Consider the following 17,012-nt stretch of genomic DNA (forward strand, 5'->3'; position numbering starts at 1 on the left):
AATAGAAAAGCAGTGTTGGTTTGACAGTGACATGTTTCTCTCAGGAGGTACTCAAATACTGAGGATCCCATTCTGTACCTGTTATTGGAAATCCTATTTAACATGGTATTAATTAGGCATATCTGAAGAAGTGACTGGGAATAACCACAGTGTGGTTGTTTTTACCTGTCTTAAGGTGTTGAAATCCTATTTATCTGTGATTAAACTGGAAGTGTAGCCAATTTTATGTTATAGAGTTTCAATTTAAAAGTTTCAGTTCTTATGCTTGCAAAAATTACTGAAATATAGTTGTGATTTTGTGTATTATCTGAGATAAGCATTCATTGCTGGACATAACATTCCAGAATCATTAGGCCACTTGTTTTGTAGTTTTCTGTGTTCTCTTTCAATTGTATATTGTCTTTTCTGACTCTTTTCTTCAACTGTGAACTCAAGGAGAAATTAACATGTTCTTTTGTTTCTTCGGTGAGGTACATAGTCCCCTCAGAAGGTGCTGTAGTAAATAGTAACTTCTCTCTCTTTCAGCCTGAGGGATTTTCAAGCAGTCCAGCTCCCAGCAAGGATCTTCCTCTTCTTTCTAGTTGTTCACCTTTGCCCCAGAGCAACAACACGGCTCCTTTTGCCTCTGAAGTGGAAAACTTTCTCAAACGGTTTAACAAAGACTCTGTTGTGGAGTCTGCAACCAAGGAGTTGCGTGACGGTTTATATGAGTGGAGCCCACTTGCTGGGGCTCCCAAAGACACTTTCACATTTGAAGATAAGTTTGGAAGCTTCTTAAGTCACAAGGAAAAGGTAGAACCCATGTCAGAGCCTGTTGATCACCATACTGACTTCTTGCTGCCTCACGAGAGGGCTAGTCAGGATGGCAGTGGTTTCTCCCGAATTCTGGGCATGATGGCTGACTCTGTCAGTGCTCAGGAGAAAAGGAGGCGTAGTTTTCCTGACATTGAGGATGAAGAGAAATTTCTTTATGGTGATGAGGATGAAGACACCAAAACTGAATCTCTCCTTGTTCAGAAGCCCCTGCTGAGTTGTGGCAATGACGTAATAAGCCAGAAAGTGAGCCCACCTCCTTCTCCTGCTCCAGCTGTCAAGCTGGATCCTTTAGAAGAGCCTAATGCTGAGTATGCAAAGATCCATGACTTACTCAAAACCATTGGACTTGACATTGGTGTTGCTGAAATTGGAAAACTGGCTGTTCGTACCCAGGAACGCCTCCATGGCAAAAAGTTGGCATCTCGTTCTCCTGATCGTCGCTCTTCAGACCACCGCAGACTGGAATCTTGGGACTTGCGTCGCAGCCGAAGTGACACACGTTCTCCTGAGTCAGGCCAGCAGCACTCAGCATCACCTCCAGTCTCTTTCCAGCAGTGTAAAGATGCATCCTCTCTTCAGAAATCAGAATATACTAAGACCCAGCCAGTGGGACAGGATATACCTCCATGTACACCAGAACAGCCTCTTCCTTCTGTCTCTCTCATTCCCTCAGTTCCACCAGCTCCTGCTAGTTTGCCACCTACGCCTACTTCTGTTTCCCAGTACCAAATTCCCAGCTATTCCCAGTTCACTGCTGCTCAGATGCCCCAAAACTATCCACCTCCCACAATGGCTCCTCCAGGATATGATGCATATGGGCACTATATGGCTTATGCAGCCTCTGGCTGGACCATGTACCCCCCTGCCCAGCAGCCCAATCCTACACTGCCAGAAGCTCATGGTCTCCTTACTGTGGCCATGTCGGCAAACCCCGCGCGTCCCAACCTTCGGGTGATTGAGACAGTCTCTATGGGAAAGGATGTCCCTGATGTAAAAAGAGATGGTTCTGCACTCATTCGTGTCCCTACCACTCCTGCTAATTCCAAAGTACCCCTTCGTCTGTCTTCACATCCTCTCAAAAATACCACAGAAAAGATGTCAGATGAAAAAAATCGGGCAGCTCAAAAGCAGAAGGTATGTTATCTATTCAAATACATCAAAATATGTTGGACTGCTTGTTTGTTGGGGTAGAAGCTTTTCTTCTTCAGCTGTGCTTTTTTTTTCCTCAGTGGCTCTGCTTAAAAGCAGTTGGACTAAATTTGCATTTTTAAAGATTTCTAGGCATTTGTCTGAATTACTCTGTGACAATTAAATGTGTTTAAAATCCCCCAGAGTTGTACACCCGTACTTTATGGCTGGACAGATGAAATCAAGCACACAATTGAAGTTCTTTGGGCCAGCCAAAATCTTGCAGAAAAACTCCATGTTGGCCACAGCTTGGCATTATTCCACTGAGCCGTAGATATTGGAACACCTGAAAATATCTAGATATAAATACTTGAAGGGATGGTGTAAAGAGGGTGGAGCTGGGCTTTTTTTCAGTGATGTCCAGTAGCAGGAGAAAAGGTAATGGGCACAAACAGGAGGCTCCATCTGAACATGGTACATGGTACAATAATACCATGGCTATACCTATATTATGCGTTCTTAAATACATACTAAAGGATGTCGTCATTCACATCTGCATACATTTTTTGCTCTACATTTGTATTAATTATCTCTTCTGAGAATCACAAAATCAAAAGAACTTAAAAAGGAAACTGGTTTTTACTTGGTGCATATGACACCAGTTTAGGTTATGACTGTTAATGTTTTCCTCTTCTAGTTACCTTGGTTTGTATGTAATCTAAAGAGTAGTGGGGAAGAACATACAGAGTGCTTCAAAATGATGGACCCAATTTGAAATCGCTATAGATCTGCAACCACAGACTGCCCGTGAATGAAACTCTTACCACTTGAAAGGGTGTGGCATAGTTTCAAATTATTACCAGTAGATGTCTCCCCCAGCACACAAACAGCCCTTGGCCTCAGTCATTTGCAAGATGGCAACCCTACAACACAAGGTGTTTTGGGTCCATCTTTTTGAAATACCCTGTATTTTAAAATAGGAAGCTGTAGTTATATGATTGTCAAAGGACTGGAAGATTGTTTGGGTTTTCAAACTTTATTTTTGAAATAAGGGTATAGATTCATAGAATGGTTTGAGTTGGAAGGGACCTTTAAAGCTCATATAGTTCCAACCCCCTTGCAGTGAGCAGGGACATCTTCTACTACATGAGGGTGCTCAGAGCCCTGTCCAGTCTGGCCTTGAACACTTCCAGGGATGGGGCATCCACAGCTTCTCTTGGCAAACTCTTCCGGTATCTCACCACCCTCGTTGTAAAAAATTTGTTCTTTATGTACAATTTAATCTATCCTTATTTAATTCAAAAACATTGCCCCTTGTGCTGTCACGACAGGCCTTGGTATAAAGTCTTTATCTTTCTGATAAGCCCCCTTTATATATTGAAAGGTCACAATAAGGTCTCCTTAGAGCTTTCTCTTCTGCAGGCTGAGCAAGCTCAACTGTCTCAGCCTTTGCGGGAGAGGTGTCCCAGCCATCTGATCATTTTCATGGCTCCAACACGTCCATGTCTTTCTTGTGCTGGGGGCCCCAGGGCTGGATGCAGTACTCCAGGTGAGGTCTCATGAGAGCGGAGTAGAGGCAGAGAATCACTTCCCTTGACCTGCTGGGCATGGTCCATTCTTCGTCTACATATGCATATCTACATTAGAGACATTTCTTTTGGTGTAGCTGTGCTAATGGTACATTGAGTTGGTAGATGTGCTAGTGGAAGAGCAGCACATGGCAGAGCCTGGAAGCTTCTTGCCTCCTCATTTATATCACGCTTCTCAGAACAAATCAGGCCATAGAAAGATGGACTGCTGAATCCAAGAGCGGCTCAGAAGAAGTCACTTTAAATTTTTGGTCTGAGATAACCACTATGCATTTTGTTTGAAGTGACTTAAAGAGGAGTACTTACACAAAATGCTACAACAGCAGATAAGGGAGCTTGCAGTGCTTGCAGGAATAATAATTTCTTCAGCTGACATGGTTGAAATTTTGTTGTTAATGAAACTTGGCACTTCTGGAGGAGCACTGTTGACTGAAGGTGTGTGGTTTTCTCCTGCTGTGACATACCCTGGTAACTCACCTGTACACCTTGGCAGAACTTCTAGGGCGTCTGCACTACAGGCTTCTTTGGCTTGGGCTTAGTCCCCCCCCTTTTTTTTTTCCTGAGATGGCTTGGAGTATAAAACTTGCATGCTCCAGTTGGTGCCTCTATGCTGGCAGGAAGCCCAGAATGAGACAATGGTGTTTTGGTGATTAAAAAATAACAGCAAACCACCAACACCACCAAAAAAAAAAAAGGTACAAGAAAAACCACCTTGTGGCATTTTAAGATGTGGTCTAACTGTGTTTGCAGAACTCCTTCCAGGGCTTACTCTGGGCAGGATCTAGGCATGCTGCCATCATTTACATTGCCATAGTAGCAGTGATTCTCTAGGAAAGTCAAGGCCTTGGGTCAGTTGCTGTTTGTTCAAGGGAGAAGTCAGTAGTAAACTTTAAGAGCATTGTGGATGTAAAAAAAAAAAGGATATTCATCCCTTGAAAAATTAAGCTGAGAAGGAAACTGAAAGAACTTTTCAGATTTTGTTTTACCATATTGCCGGGTTACCTTCTGTTAGAATCGAAAAGCAATGAAGATGATGGAGTGGAGCAACTCCCTTATGAGGGAAGGCTGAGGGAGCTGGGTCTCTTTAGCTTGGAGAAGAGGAAACTGAGGGGTGACCTTATTAATGTTTACAAATATATAAAGGGTGATTGTCACAAGGATGGAGCCAGGCACTTCTCTTTGACAACCAATGGTAAGACAAGAGGGGTGCAAACTGGAACACAAGAGGTTCCACTTAAATATGAGAAGAAACTTTTTCACAGTGAGGGTATCAGAACACTGGAACATGCTGCCCAGTTGGGTTGTGGAGTCTCCTTCTCTGGAGACATTCAAAACGTGCATGGACACATTCCTGTGTAGCCTCATTTGGGTGTTCCTGCTTCAGCAGAGCGATTGGACTAGCTGATCTTTTGAGGTCCCTTCCAACCCCTAACATTCTGTAATTCTGTGAATCAACGAAAACTAGTGAAAAGTGGATTTATGAGCTCCTTACACCAGAGTTTATCTTACTGAGCAAGAAACAAACTTCATCCAGGTGTTTAATTCCAAACAGTAATGCCTGCAAAATATATTTGGTGATAGAGTTACAATCAGATTGAGGCAGGAGCCCAAATAATAGCTAAAATGGGCCAGAGTCAAAGCAGGAGGTAACATGAAGGGCTGTGAAGTCTTTCGTCACTGGTGGAACATTCCAGCTGTAGAGATACTGCATGAGTTTTGAAGAGCCATTTAGCATTGATCTTGCTCACCTCTGTAGAAGACAGCTCAGCCTAAGTGCTTGGGAAATGGTGCAACAAACAAAGCAGTTTTGGGGAATATATTGCCCAAAAGAAAAAAATTGCCCTCATATAGGGTTGAAGTGGGGGCACATGATATAATTACCTGCAGATGCAGAGGAAGAGGTGTATTTGTGGTGTTAAAATCCTCAAGAACATTTTCAGAGCAGTGTTTTGTGACCGGCAAACTGAGGTCATGCTGTCCTTCTTGCAAGACTGATCAATTTGTGTTGGGAAGAGGAGAAAATCCAGTCCCCTTCCAATCCATTTAGGTGATAGAAGAGAGAGAAAAACTGAAGAATGAACGAGAAGCCCGGCAGAAGAAGCTTTACTATCTCAAGACTGAATTGGACAGGCTTCGTAAACAGCAAGGTACAGTGCATTCCCACATTTTTTTTTCCCTTGAGATGTGTCACAAGTCCCAGTACCTGCTAGGAGAAGTGAAGACCAAAATAGTAATAGTCTGTGGCTTAAAACTAATGTTTTCATACTCCAGGCAATGCAGAACTCTTGAGAAACCAGTGACCTATTTACTATATTCAAATTAATTATGTTAAAATTTGGCTGTTACACTGAAGCAAACAGTTGCTCTTGCATATTCTTTAGCAGCTTGATAAGTTAAAGAAATGACACTGCGTTTCAGTGCTTCTTTAGAAGAAGTGAGAAGTAGTAACTGAAGACATGTCAGCATGCCTTTCAATTTTTCATGAATCTGATTTGGAGAAAGGAAAGTCCTCTCTAGGCAGAGCTAACTTCTTTTTTTTTTAAACTTCAAGTAAATACTAATACTAATTAGTAAATACTGATTAGTAAATACTAATACTAGTTATGAATTAGTAAATACTAATTTCCCTCACCTTTGGAAAAGAATACTTTCAGGTTAGAATGTTTGATCAACTTTTTCTTGTTTGGTCACACAGGGAAATAGTGATTATTGAACTGATTCTCTCTCTTGAGGATTATGGTGCCTCTGTTGGGGGTGTATATTAAGGCAATCTGTACAGAGGTGGGTCATGCAGATCTAGTGATGCTGTACCTGAGAGTCAGTTCCATCTTTACAATTCCGTAGTCAATATTTAGCAGTAGTATTTTGTATTAGCATTTTACTTGTTGCTGAAATAGCTGTACAGATCTTAAGATAATTTTCCTGTTGCATTTCCAACTCTTCTGCTTCCTTGATTGGCTCAGGAGAAATGTTGAGGAAAAAGCGTCGTGAGAAAGATGGACACAAAGACCCCCTGTTGGTTGAGGTGAACAGACTACAAGAGAATATTGTTAAAGAGATTTCAGAGCTGCATAAAGAATCTGATGCAGCTGACAAGAAGCAGTCTGAGCTTGACAAAGTAGCACAAATCCTGGGGATTAACATATTTGAAAAGCCCCGGAAACCATCTGTGGAAACCAAAGATTCCTCAGAAAAGAACAGCAAGTCAGAAAACACAAAAGGTCTGGAGAAAACATCTTCCTCCAACAAGGTAAAGTCTACTGGCTTGTATGCTAATGATTTTCCCACTAAGAGAAGAGAACACTGGGGAGACAGCTGCTCCCATACACTTACTAGAGGACCATTCAATATCATTTGTTACCACATCTCATATGCTGGTTTTGATGGTGCATGCAGGTGAGAGTCAAAGTATCAGCGTTCATAATTTCCCTCAGGGTTGGTGCGGTTCAGTTCCATTTACTGTTTTTGATCTTGGTTTTGCTGAGGTGTTGTTTGGATTGAACAGTGCCATGAGTGTTTGTAGCCGTTTGGTCTCAATGCCACACCAGGAGGACAAACCTTTTTCTCTACGTCGTTTCTGGCACGGCCTCTCAAGGAGGAGTGTTTATAGCAGCAAAGCTCTCTGCAATGTTGGAGCATGTTGGTCTTCATACTGGGTGATGATATTAACAAATTGCGAGACTTATGTATGATTGTCAGCTAACATGATAATTATGTACATGGCACATGTTCTCTTAAAAAATGTCAGTATGCATCAGTATGGTCTCTCTGACGTGGTCTATACTACTGAGTGCTGGGTGTACCAAAACAGGCTTATTGCATTCCAGAAGATAGTTTCTACTTTGGAAATAGTGTACGATAGTAACATCTGAAAGGCTATGTGTGTATTCAGGACATTGATTATTCTGCAATTCAGATGTTTATTCAAATATGTAACTGAAATAGCTGATGAGAGGTGGTAGATGCTTTTTGTTTAGACCTTACTGTATATTTTTTGCAGAGAGGAAAATGTTAGTAGGGTAAGAGGTTCCAAGGTGACTCAAATCTGTGTATACTGTAAACTTTCCCTTATGCTTCATCCTGGTCTGGTTCATAGAACTCATTAGATGTCTTTCATTTTATTATCCACTTACTTTTATGAATAATTTGTTTCAGTCACCACATTGTAAATCTAAATAGGCAACAATGTCTGTTCTTCATTGCATTAAGTTATATTGCTTTATTTTCTTGAGATATGGCATGTGTGAATATATTTTTCATTATTTTAACTTTCATTGTTTGTATTGTCCAAACTCATAATGACTTGATCTTCTTTTCATAGTTCCTTATTTTAACATGGAAAATTCTGAGTTCTGGCCAGGAACATTTAATATTTTTAGATATCTGTAGGCACACAGGTCACTACCTTTAGTTTCTAAGATTCACCTTGTGATTCTGATTGTTAACTCTTCTTAATTGAAAGAAAGACGGTGCAGGCCTTTTGACACAGAGATTGGTTGACTCTGCCAACCTAGGGGCAAAACTGTATGCCTTTCTGCATATTTACAAGCTACCTTGTGGTCCCTTTCTGCTGAACCTGTGTCTGTGTGTTGCAGTTAGGTTGTCAGTGCAGAGGTGAAGCTAACCTTGTTGTACTGAACAGATGGATTGTCCCTTCTGGGCTCCAAATAGCAGCAAATTATAGAGGCATCTTTGAGCTGGGGTTAAGCACAAACTGGGCTTAAGAGTTGGCTTTCATCTATCTGTGTGAGAAGCATTGTCTTTTTAAAGTTCCAGTTGAGATAGCATTTTTATAAGGTATATTCAGTGTGTGTGTGTAAATAACATAAACAATGACACTTTTCAGACATCATGGACATCTTTCCATGCACTTTCTGTGGATCAGAAGTTGATCTTCTCATTAAGAGAATGTTGGCTTTGCTATGTTCTTTCAGGCAGAATATATGCAAATATTCACTGGGTCACTTCTTACTCTGTTACCAAGAAATAGGTTGTACTGGGATATGAATATCTGTAGGGTGCGAAGTAGCCTGGGTGTCTCTTCATTGTTTGATGTGTGTTGTGTGGGGTGGTGTTCATAGGAGAGAATCTATCCGTGTTTATAAAAGTGAATGTCAAGTAAGGCAGATGCTATTTAATAATTTTGAATTTGCTTAAGTAAATTTGTTCAACACCAATAGTGAATGACTTGGAAATCATGCAACCAACTCGAGTCTGTTCTTTCCAGACTGCCATGCAGGTTAGAAATGATAACATAATGGGCTTTCAGCCATGGAAAATGTAACTCAAAACTCAAAATACATCTAGTACTATCATAATCTAAATTAGCACGGCTCATTCATTATCTATTCCGGGGATTATTTGTTTTGTTTCTCTTGCAGTGTTAGTGTAGTATTAGTTTTGGCTAGAGTCCTGAAATGTCTGTTTATCACTGTGTGACGTCTTTCTGTACAAATCAATGTAAGTGTAAATATCATGTGCTTAAATCACAAGATACTTCATCTTATATACTTAGGTAATTAACAAAACACCATCTTTCTATTATTGCTAAGCAACGAGTCTTCTGGAGAATTCGGGAACTCTCAAATAGTCTGATAAAGCTGACTGAGTTAAATACTTGTAATCCACTAATTCTTACTTCCTTTTTAATTCTGATTTCATCCAAGCTACTTTTACAGTAACTCCTGAATGCTTCTAGGGGAACCATTTTAGGTCTCCTTGGGGCTGTTTGGCTAGTACGGTGAATTGGAACAATTAATATTCAGATCTTTTTGTGAAACCCATAAAGTGGGAAGGGTGCATGCTATAGGGAATTGGTTCATTTGGTTCCTTGATTGCCTACAACCATCCAGCCATTACATCTGGGAGCCTTATTGGAAGCTCTTCACTGTGGCCACACAGCATCTTAGTCGGCAATACCAGCTCTCTGAAACAGTGGAATTAGCCTGGGCGCTGAAAAGCAGGTGATGTTTTGTTTTTTGGTCTATTTTTCTTTTTTATTTGGTGTGTGTGTGGCTTCTGCTGGAGGCAGAGTTCTGAGTTATAGAGCATTATGTCTGTCCTTCCTTGTCTTAGAGAAGTGTTTCCTTTTGTTCAATTTAGGAATCAAAAACTACTAATGAAAAATCCAGAGGTAGAAGCCCGAAGCCAGCAGAATCCTCTTCACAGTCCTCCAAACATCCTTTCCAGTTGGCCAATATTTATGAATATTATGATGCAGGGAACCACTGGTGCAAAGACTGCAATACCATCTGCGGGACCATGTTTGACTTTTTCACACACATGCATAATAAGAAACACAGACAGGTATGTTGCAGGCTTCCTTCACTAAGTGCTTTTCATATTGCTGTAAATATTAACACGAAAACATACCTCACAGAACTACATTTTACAAGAGAACCTGAAGTAATAATGAACCCAGGAAGTTGCTTACCAAATTCTTTTTCCCTGTTGTGTGACTTGAGCAGTTTGTGCAGCTACCAGTGTGTTCTGACTAGTGTAAATGGGGCCTGTGTTCATTTTTCTTGGGAACTAGCATTTGGTATTTGTGTTTCCTATGTTTACTCGTCCTTTGCTATCATTTACATTTTACCCTTTTCACAGGTTGTTTTCTTATTATAAATTGCAAAATGGGAGGGGAGAGAGAGGAAAACATAGTTCTTATAAATATTTGCACGTTGATTTTAATGTTCAGTGTTCGGAAAATATGTTAAAGAGGAAAAAGACAAGTGTACTTGCCTTGCTAGTGTAATATATGAGCCTGTATACCTCTGTCACTGTGCAAATAGACCCTGGATCCTTACAACAGACCTTGGGCTTCGAAGACCCAGAGTGAGACCAAACAAGACTCCATAAAACGCATCGATAAGATAACTGTTCCTGCAAAAGGTAGGTTGATTTTTTTCTTAACTTGGTTATCATCTCCCTTTGCCCTCCAGCAGGTTTCAGTTGCTCAGAGAAAGGAATTTCAAAACTTTACCTTGTTATAGGAGCACATATATATACTGTATTGTTAGGTAGAAGGCGAATGATTTTATTTCCTGGTTGTTTTTATGGAAGAGGTAATGAAGCAAGAGCATAGGAAGACATAGCTTGGTTCCTTCTCTTCTCTTTTAGAGTTTAGGTTTTAGTTTTAGTTTTGAATACCAGGTGACTTTTTCTCCATTGTAGTTCTGAAGTGATTTTTGCTCACATATTAGAATTCAGAACATGACCACAAGAGCTTGCTGTGTTTTGGCAGATCTTGTGCACTGTTCCACACAGTCTTCCATTCAATACATTTTTAGTAGAGGTTCCCTGAAGAATCACTAATGAGCACTTGGTAGAGTGTGGATACAGAGAATCTGAGAAAGCCATATGGATGTGGCTGTAGGTAATACGAAAATTAATATGAGATTTAAAATCTGAATGTCTAAACAGGCCTGCCAGTGATCAATCTCTTGATTGTTAATCTGTACATACTTCTACCAGTGCCTGCTAAAGGAGGATCTGCAGCGTGTTAGATAACCACAGCTGGTTCTGTAGGCACAAGGGTGTAGTCTTGCTGAACTTCAATGAAAATACTTGTGTTCTTTTCATAAACCAGGTGTTTAGTGTTCAAGCAGACTATACCACAAAGATAGAAAATAGATTAAAACTGTAGGAAAAGCTAATCTACTTGAGTAGGGGATAGCCTTGATATGATGGAGAGCACTAAAACAATTTCTTGAATCACAGAAATCAAGCTTCTTCCCTTTACATGTTTGCTCTTGGTAGTGGTGTTTCATATACTGTAAGCGTAAGGAGAGCAGCTTTAACTGTTCCTAAAGGAACATTGCTGGAGATTTTGCTGTTGTTCTTTGATATGTTTATCTGGCTTTGTTAAGAGCTTGGCATTTATTAAGTTTTGTTTCTCTGATCATTTTCTTCGGCCTTTTCAGGCTCTGAGTTTCTGATTCCCATCACTGGATATTATTGCCAGCTCTGTCATGAATTTTTTGGAGATCAAATCTCAGCAGAGCAGCATGTGAAAAGTCATCCCCACAATGAGAAATACAAGGTTGGTAACTGGTGTACCAGGAATGAGTCATTCCTTTTGTTAGCTTCTACTTGTTCTGTCTTCCTTTCCTGAACAATGACATTTGACTACTCAGAGTATATGTATTTGGTTATCTTCACTACATTCTACTAAACTAAATAAGCAGAACTTGCTACTACATAGAGACTAATCTTTTATCTGCATGAGGTTGAAATGGTGTTTAAGTCCTAGTATTGATTTTCAAACTTTTCTGTAAAGTGACACCACTCAGTTCACATTAAGTTACAGAAGGTGGAGTTTGTAGCATCTCAGTTTCTTGGTAGGAAGAAGTTCTGTGCTCTCTTAGTGTTGAGATAGCTCTTACTGATCAAGTCAAAACTGTTACAGAGCTGAATTTATTTATTTACTTTTCATGGAAACAGTAGCTAAAATTATGCCATTTCTTTCCACAGAAATACATAGATGAAAACCCACTCTATGAAGAGAGGAGAAATCTAGACCGTCAAGCTGGATTGGCTGTAGTTCTGGAAACAGAGCGCAGGCGGCAGAGTGAGCTGAAACGGAAACTAGTCGAGAAACAGAAGGAAGAGAAGGATGAAAAGAAGCCCAAAATAATAAAGAAAGAGGAAGGAAAGAGCATCCCAGAGCTTGGAGAAGGGACTAGTGAAACTCAAGGCAAAACAGATTCTGCTGGACGAAAAATGGGTATCAAGCTTAAGCTGAAGAAGGAAGAGAAAAAGGAGGAGAAAAAAGAAGAAAAGAAAGAAGAGTCTAAAAAGGAATCACCAAGCCAGACTTCCTTTGGGAAATTCAGCTGGAAAAAGACTGAGAGAGAGGATAAAACCTCAGGAGGAACTATTCCAAAGGAGGAGAGTACAGAAGGAAACAAAGAGGAGAACAAGTGTCAGTCTGGGAAGCCACATGTCAAGCCCATTGAAATCAAACTGTCTGGGAAAACTGTTATCCCACACACTAGCCCATGGATACCAGTTGTTTCCACATCAACATCAACAAAAATTCTACCCAATCTACCAGTCCCCACCATGATTTTCAGGAAGTCTACTACTACAACAGTTAGCAAACCAGCACCTTTGAACACTTTTTTATCCATTAAATCCTCTGGAACTACCACCAAACCACTGCCTGTGGTAAAAGAAACCAATGCGGATGTTCTGCTGCCTCCGGATATCATCTCAAAAGCTTTTGGAGGAGAAGAAGTAATTTTAAAAGGGGTAGAGGAGGATTTGAAAGCAACAGAGAAGAGTGAGTCTTCTCAGACTTCTGATTTACCACCTCCACCCCCTCCTCCACCAGCAGTCCAGCAGGCAGCTGTCATCCCTGCAGATGAAGTAGCTCCAGGTGTGTCTGAAAGTGAACAGACAATGCTGGCAATGCTTGTGAGACCCCCTCCACCACCACCACCACCACCACCACCTTCAACTGCTTTCAGTGAACAGGCAAAAAAGATAGAGAAACGGAACTCTTGCTTGGCCACAGCCAATGCTAAAGATCTCTATGATATTTTCTACAGTACTGGTGGAAAGGGTTCAGCTGACAGCAAGCTTGCAAGTTCTACAATTCCAAATGGAGAAAACTCTAACCTAACAAAACCCGCAGACTTATCTGTGAACCCAAAAACAAATAGTAACTCATCCTCCTTGAAAGAGGATTCTCAGAAGGTGGCTACTGAAGTTAACCAAGCCCACTCAGCTGAGAGAAGCTCAGAGCTAGAGAAAACTGATATTCAGGAGACTTTAATACTTCATACTGAGATGAGCCATGACATTGAAAATGGTATTCAGAAAGATGTGGGTCAACAATTTCAGATGCCTGTTGCAACAGATGTTCGGACTAAATTGAATGGAGATTCCCCACAGTGTAACAATCAAGTAACAGGGAGTTGCATTCTCGGTGAGAATCAGGCTGACAAGAAACCACATCAGCTGCAGCTGTCAGAAATGTCAGTCACAGAATTACCAGGAACAAAAGCTGTTTCTGGTGTCCAGATGCCTGCAGAAGTTGGACTTGTGGATATGGGAGGTAGAGAGCAGGTAGGCACTCAGGAGTTCTGTGATCTACAGAATACAGAGGTCCAAGAGAAAGTTGGACAGAAAGATGCAAATAAAACTGTGGTTGCTAACACAAATGTTCCTGGTACCTTGAAGAAAGATGCAAAGATGAAAGACTGGGAAGTAAAAGCAGTAAAGACTCAGTTTAGTTTACATCCAAAGACTTTGGTACCTGAAGCACAGACTGAAATTCAAAATTTGGGAAATGCCCATTTGGTAAAGGAAAAGTTAAGTGGTAACTGTAGAACTCACTCAGAAACTTATAGTCCAGACTTGCTCTGTGATTCTCAAAACACTTCAAAAGAAAAAGCTTTAGTAGCAGTAATGACAGAGCAGATTTCTGTTGATGCCTCCTTAAAAGATGTAAAACTGAAAAGTGTAGCTTTGGAAGTATCTCAGCCTGGACTCCTTGTCAAAGCTTCCCGAATTTCAGAAACCAAAAATAAGATTTCAGAATTGACAAGAAATCCTGGTGAATGGGACACTTCCAGAGCTACTAATGGGGAACAGGTCATCACAACCCGTTCTTGTTCTGAAAGTGGTCAGGATCTATCAGATCCTCCAAATGTAGAAATAAAAACTAGTTCTGATGAAGTTAGTGCTTCAGAATTGACAGACACGTGTCTTGCCAACATAGAAACTAGAAGTAGCATATTAGAAGCTCAAGAAAAAGTTCACCCTGAACCGTCAGGCCATGCAGTATTAGATAACCAGACCCAAAGGCAGGAAGCTGAATTGTTGGTCAACAACTGCTCTGTAAACCCTGTTGAACTGAGATCCAGTGTAGAGTTAGTAGTTGAAGTTGAAAAAAAGTCATTAGAAGACACTGGATCTCATGCAACGTTAGATAATGGTTTTGTCAAGAGAGATGCAAAAAAAGTAGGGACTGAAGGCTTTTCTAGGGCTCATTCTGATCTTGCCCAAGGGTCAGTAGTTGCTTTATCAGCAGATTTCCATAGGGAGCATCTTTCAGAAGAAGCTGTCTACCCCCCAGAAACAAAGCATGAGGTTGTAAGAACCTCAGCAGCCAATGACATTCATCTGAATACCACTCACTCAGGATTGAACGCTGAGCAATCTGAAAGTCACTCTGCAAATGTGTGTGTGGATAACAAGAAAGTCACATCGGAAGATGTGAAACAGAACAAGGCCCCCTCCCAGAAAGCAGAGCTTGAGTTCAAAAGCACTGATTTCAGTTTGGGACATACAAAGGTAAAACCTGAATGCTGCAGCATCCTTACAGCAGGACTTTTAAATGAGAATATGGAAGAAGTCTCAAAACCAGAAACTATTGCATCCATTAGGCTGGAGTCCAGTAAACTTACGAAGCTGGGCATTGAAAAAACAGTGGATGAAACAGAGGTTACTGATTTTACTGCATTGACTTCTAGTAGTCGGGAAGATAAATTTTGCACACAGGTTTCTCAAACAGCTGTGCCACAGCTTGGATTGCAGTCCTCAAATAGTGACACTACAGAAGTGGTCATGCCGGTTCCAGAAATGCAGGGCATTTCTCCCACGTCTGAGATCCTTCTGCAAGTGGAGGAGAGCAAAGGTGGCACTGTTGAAATGCTGTCACTGAGTTGTGACAGAGGCAGCACTGAAAGTCAGGCTGCTGGGTGCATGGAAACTTTCCCTCCTGGGCTCAAACAAACACACAAAAAGGAGAGTGGCTCAGGAGACAAGGGAGTATGCACTGTTCGGAGCAAGAAGATTGAGCAAACAGAAACTGCTGACAGTAGTTTGGAAGCTACAAATTCAGGAATCGCTGAAAGCTTAGCAAAAAGCCCAGTGGGTTGAAGTGAACCCAGCCAGTCCCAATATTTGAGGAGCCAGAGCTGGGATTATGTATATGTTTTTGGGTTTTTTTGTGTTTTTTTTTCTTTTTGTTCCAGTTGAGGGTTTTGGGTGTATTTTGCATCCTGTGGTAGGACTTGACTGAAGTGAAACCAGACACATACTTCATTCTGTACATAATTAATTGTGTAAAATGTTTTTCATGTGGGTTTTTTGCCAATTTCTTTTCTACACTCTGCTATTAAAATGGAATCTCTCATTTATAATGCGTGCGTCTTTGTTGTTTATTTTGGGGGTTTTTATTCTTTGACCATTCTTGGATGATTTCCAGCTCACCCTGTTTGTGTCAGTAGCACCGTGAGTAGCCCAGCTGCTCGAGCTCGAGAACAGCAATTTAGAACTTGAGGAAATGGAGACTTGCAGAAGAGCTAAACCTGAACATTTCTTTAAACTGTAATGCATGGTTTTGTTTACTTTCATTGTTTGAAATGCAAGAATGTGATTAGAGTTGTTTTTTTGTTTATTTGTCTCTGTGATTTGTAATTACTGTTGTGTTACATCTGTACCTAAGCTGTTTCATTGTATTGTATAAGCACATGTATGGATGCCACATCACTAAGCAAGGGGAGAAAATCTGACCGACTGGCTTTTGGAGAAGAAGACTAATCGGTAAGGCTCTGTGGCCTGACACCTGGACCAGACATATTGAGGTCACTTACATGATTTGAAATGGGCTTTCTTTCATTGTATTGTGATCCAGTAACTATTTGTGTTAAATCATTTAGCAGCTGACCAGCTCTGAAGAAGCAGAAGAAGAGAACCCTGGTGTCAGGAATTGGACTCGCTTCATGTGATACAGACACATGCATGCCTACCCTGAATGGTCCTTGAGCTATCAAAAGCTCTACTGTGATGGTTTTCATTTGTATAGCTTGTTAAAGACTAAAGTATTAAATGTGTTTGCGTGGATAAGTATAACATTTTTATTTGTAAATTGTTTAAAAAATAAACATATGATGGTCAACAAGACTTCCCTCTTGACTTTTTTTTAAACTCAAGGAAAGTGTTTTATTTCAGTTAGTTTCTAACTCCTGTAGTAACTGATAAAATTGAGAAACTGTAGACGATGAAGGCATTAAACGTTAGCCTGCTCAATATAAAAATGATTTATTCCCAGCTGAGGTCAATGGAAGAACTACTGTCAATGTCATCAGTGGAAGTTTGTCTGAAGTCCTGAGCCATGTGTAAAGCTCAAGGCGGGGGGCCAGGGGCAGAACCCAAGAAGAGTTTGTCTTTCTGTAATCACTACCAGCACATGGGCCTCCAGACGGGGGAAAAAAAAATCACCATTTTCTTCCATTTCCATCACTCTGTGAAGAAGGTATGAAACATTTCTCAGAATCATTATGGTCGTTTTCATATTAGAAATGTAAGAACGCTCTAAGCTGAACTTCGGAATCTTGTATAAATGGTCAAGTGACCAAGCAAAAAAAGGTAATTAAGGGAAGAGGGTTTTGAGAAAGGCCCTGAGCTGTTTTTATGATGTTAAGCAGTTGCTGCATTGAATATAAGAAGCCTTCATTATTATCATTGCCC

At 40.7% G+C, this 17,012-nt stretch overlaps 1 protein-coding gene across 3 annotated transcripts in view; it reads left to right on the forward strand.

The window, feature by feature from the left end:
* The window catches only part of ZNF318 (zinc finger protein 318), a 33,402-nt gene extending 16,943 nt beyond the window's left edge, over positions 1–16,459 (forward strand). For 2 of the 3 annotated variants that reach the window (XM_082048715.1, XM_082048716.1), the window contains 7 exons: positions 526–1,950; positions 5,581–5,680; positions 6,497–6,783; positions 9,636–9,839; positions 10,322–10,421; positions 11,453–11,571; positions 12,003–16,458. In XM_082048715.1, coding sequence (XP_081904841.1) covers positions 526–1,950; positions 5,581–5,680; positions 6,497–6,783; positions 9,636–9,839; positions 10,322–10,421; positions 11,453–11,571; positions 12,003–15,419 — 5,652 coding nt within the window. In that variant the 3' untranslated portion in view covers positions 15,420–16,458. Of the gene's footprint in view, positions 1–525; positions 1,951–5,580; positions 5,681–6,496; positions 6,784–9,635; positions 9,840–10,321; positions 10,422–11,452; positions 11,572–12,002 lie in introns of all 3 variants that reach the window. The other variant, XR_014183668.1, reaches the window with a different exon arrangement.
* Positions 16,460–17,012: the final 553 nt, after the last annotated feature.

The sequence above is a fragment of the Streptopelia decaocto genome (genome assembly GCF_964273445.1).
Source record: "Streptopelia decaocto genome assembly, chromosome: 3".
NCBI classification, from domain to species: Eukaryota; Metazoa; Chordata; class Aves; order Columbiformes; family Columbidae; genus Streptopelia; species Streptopelia decaocto.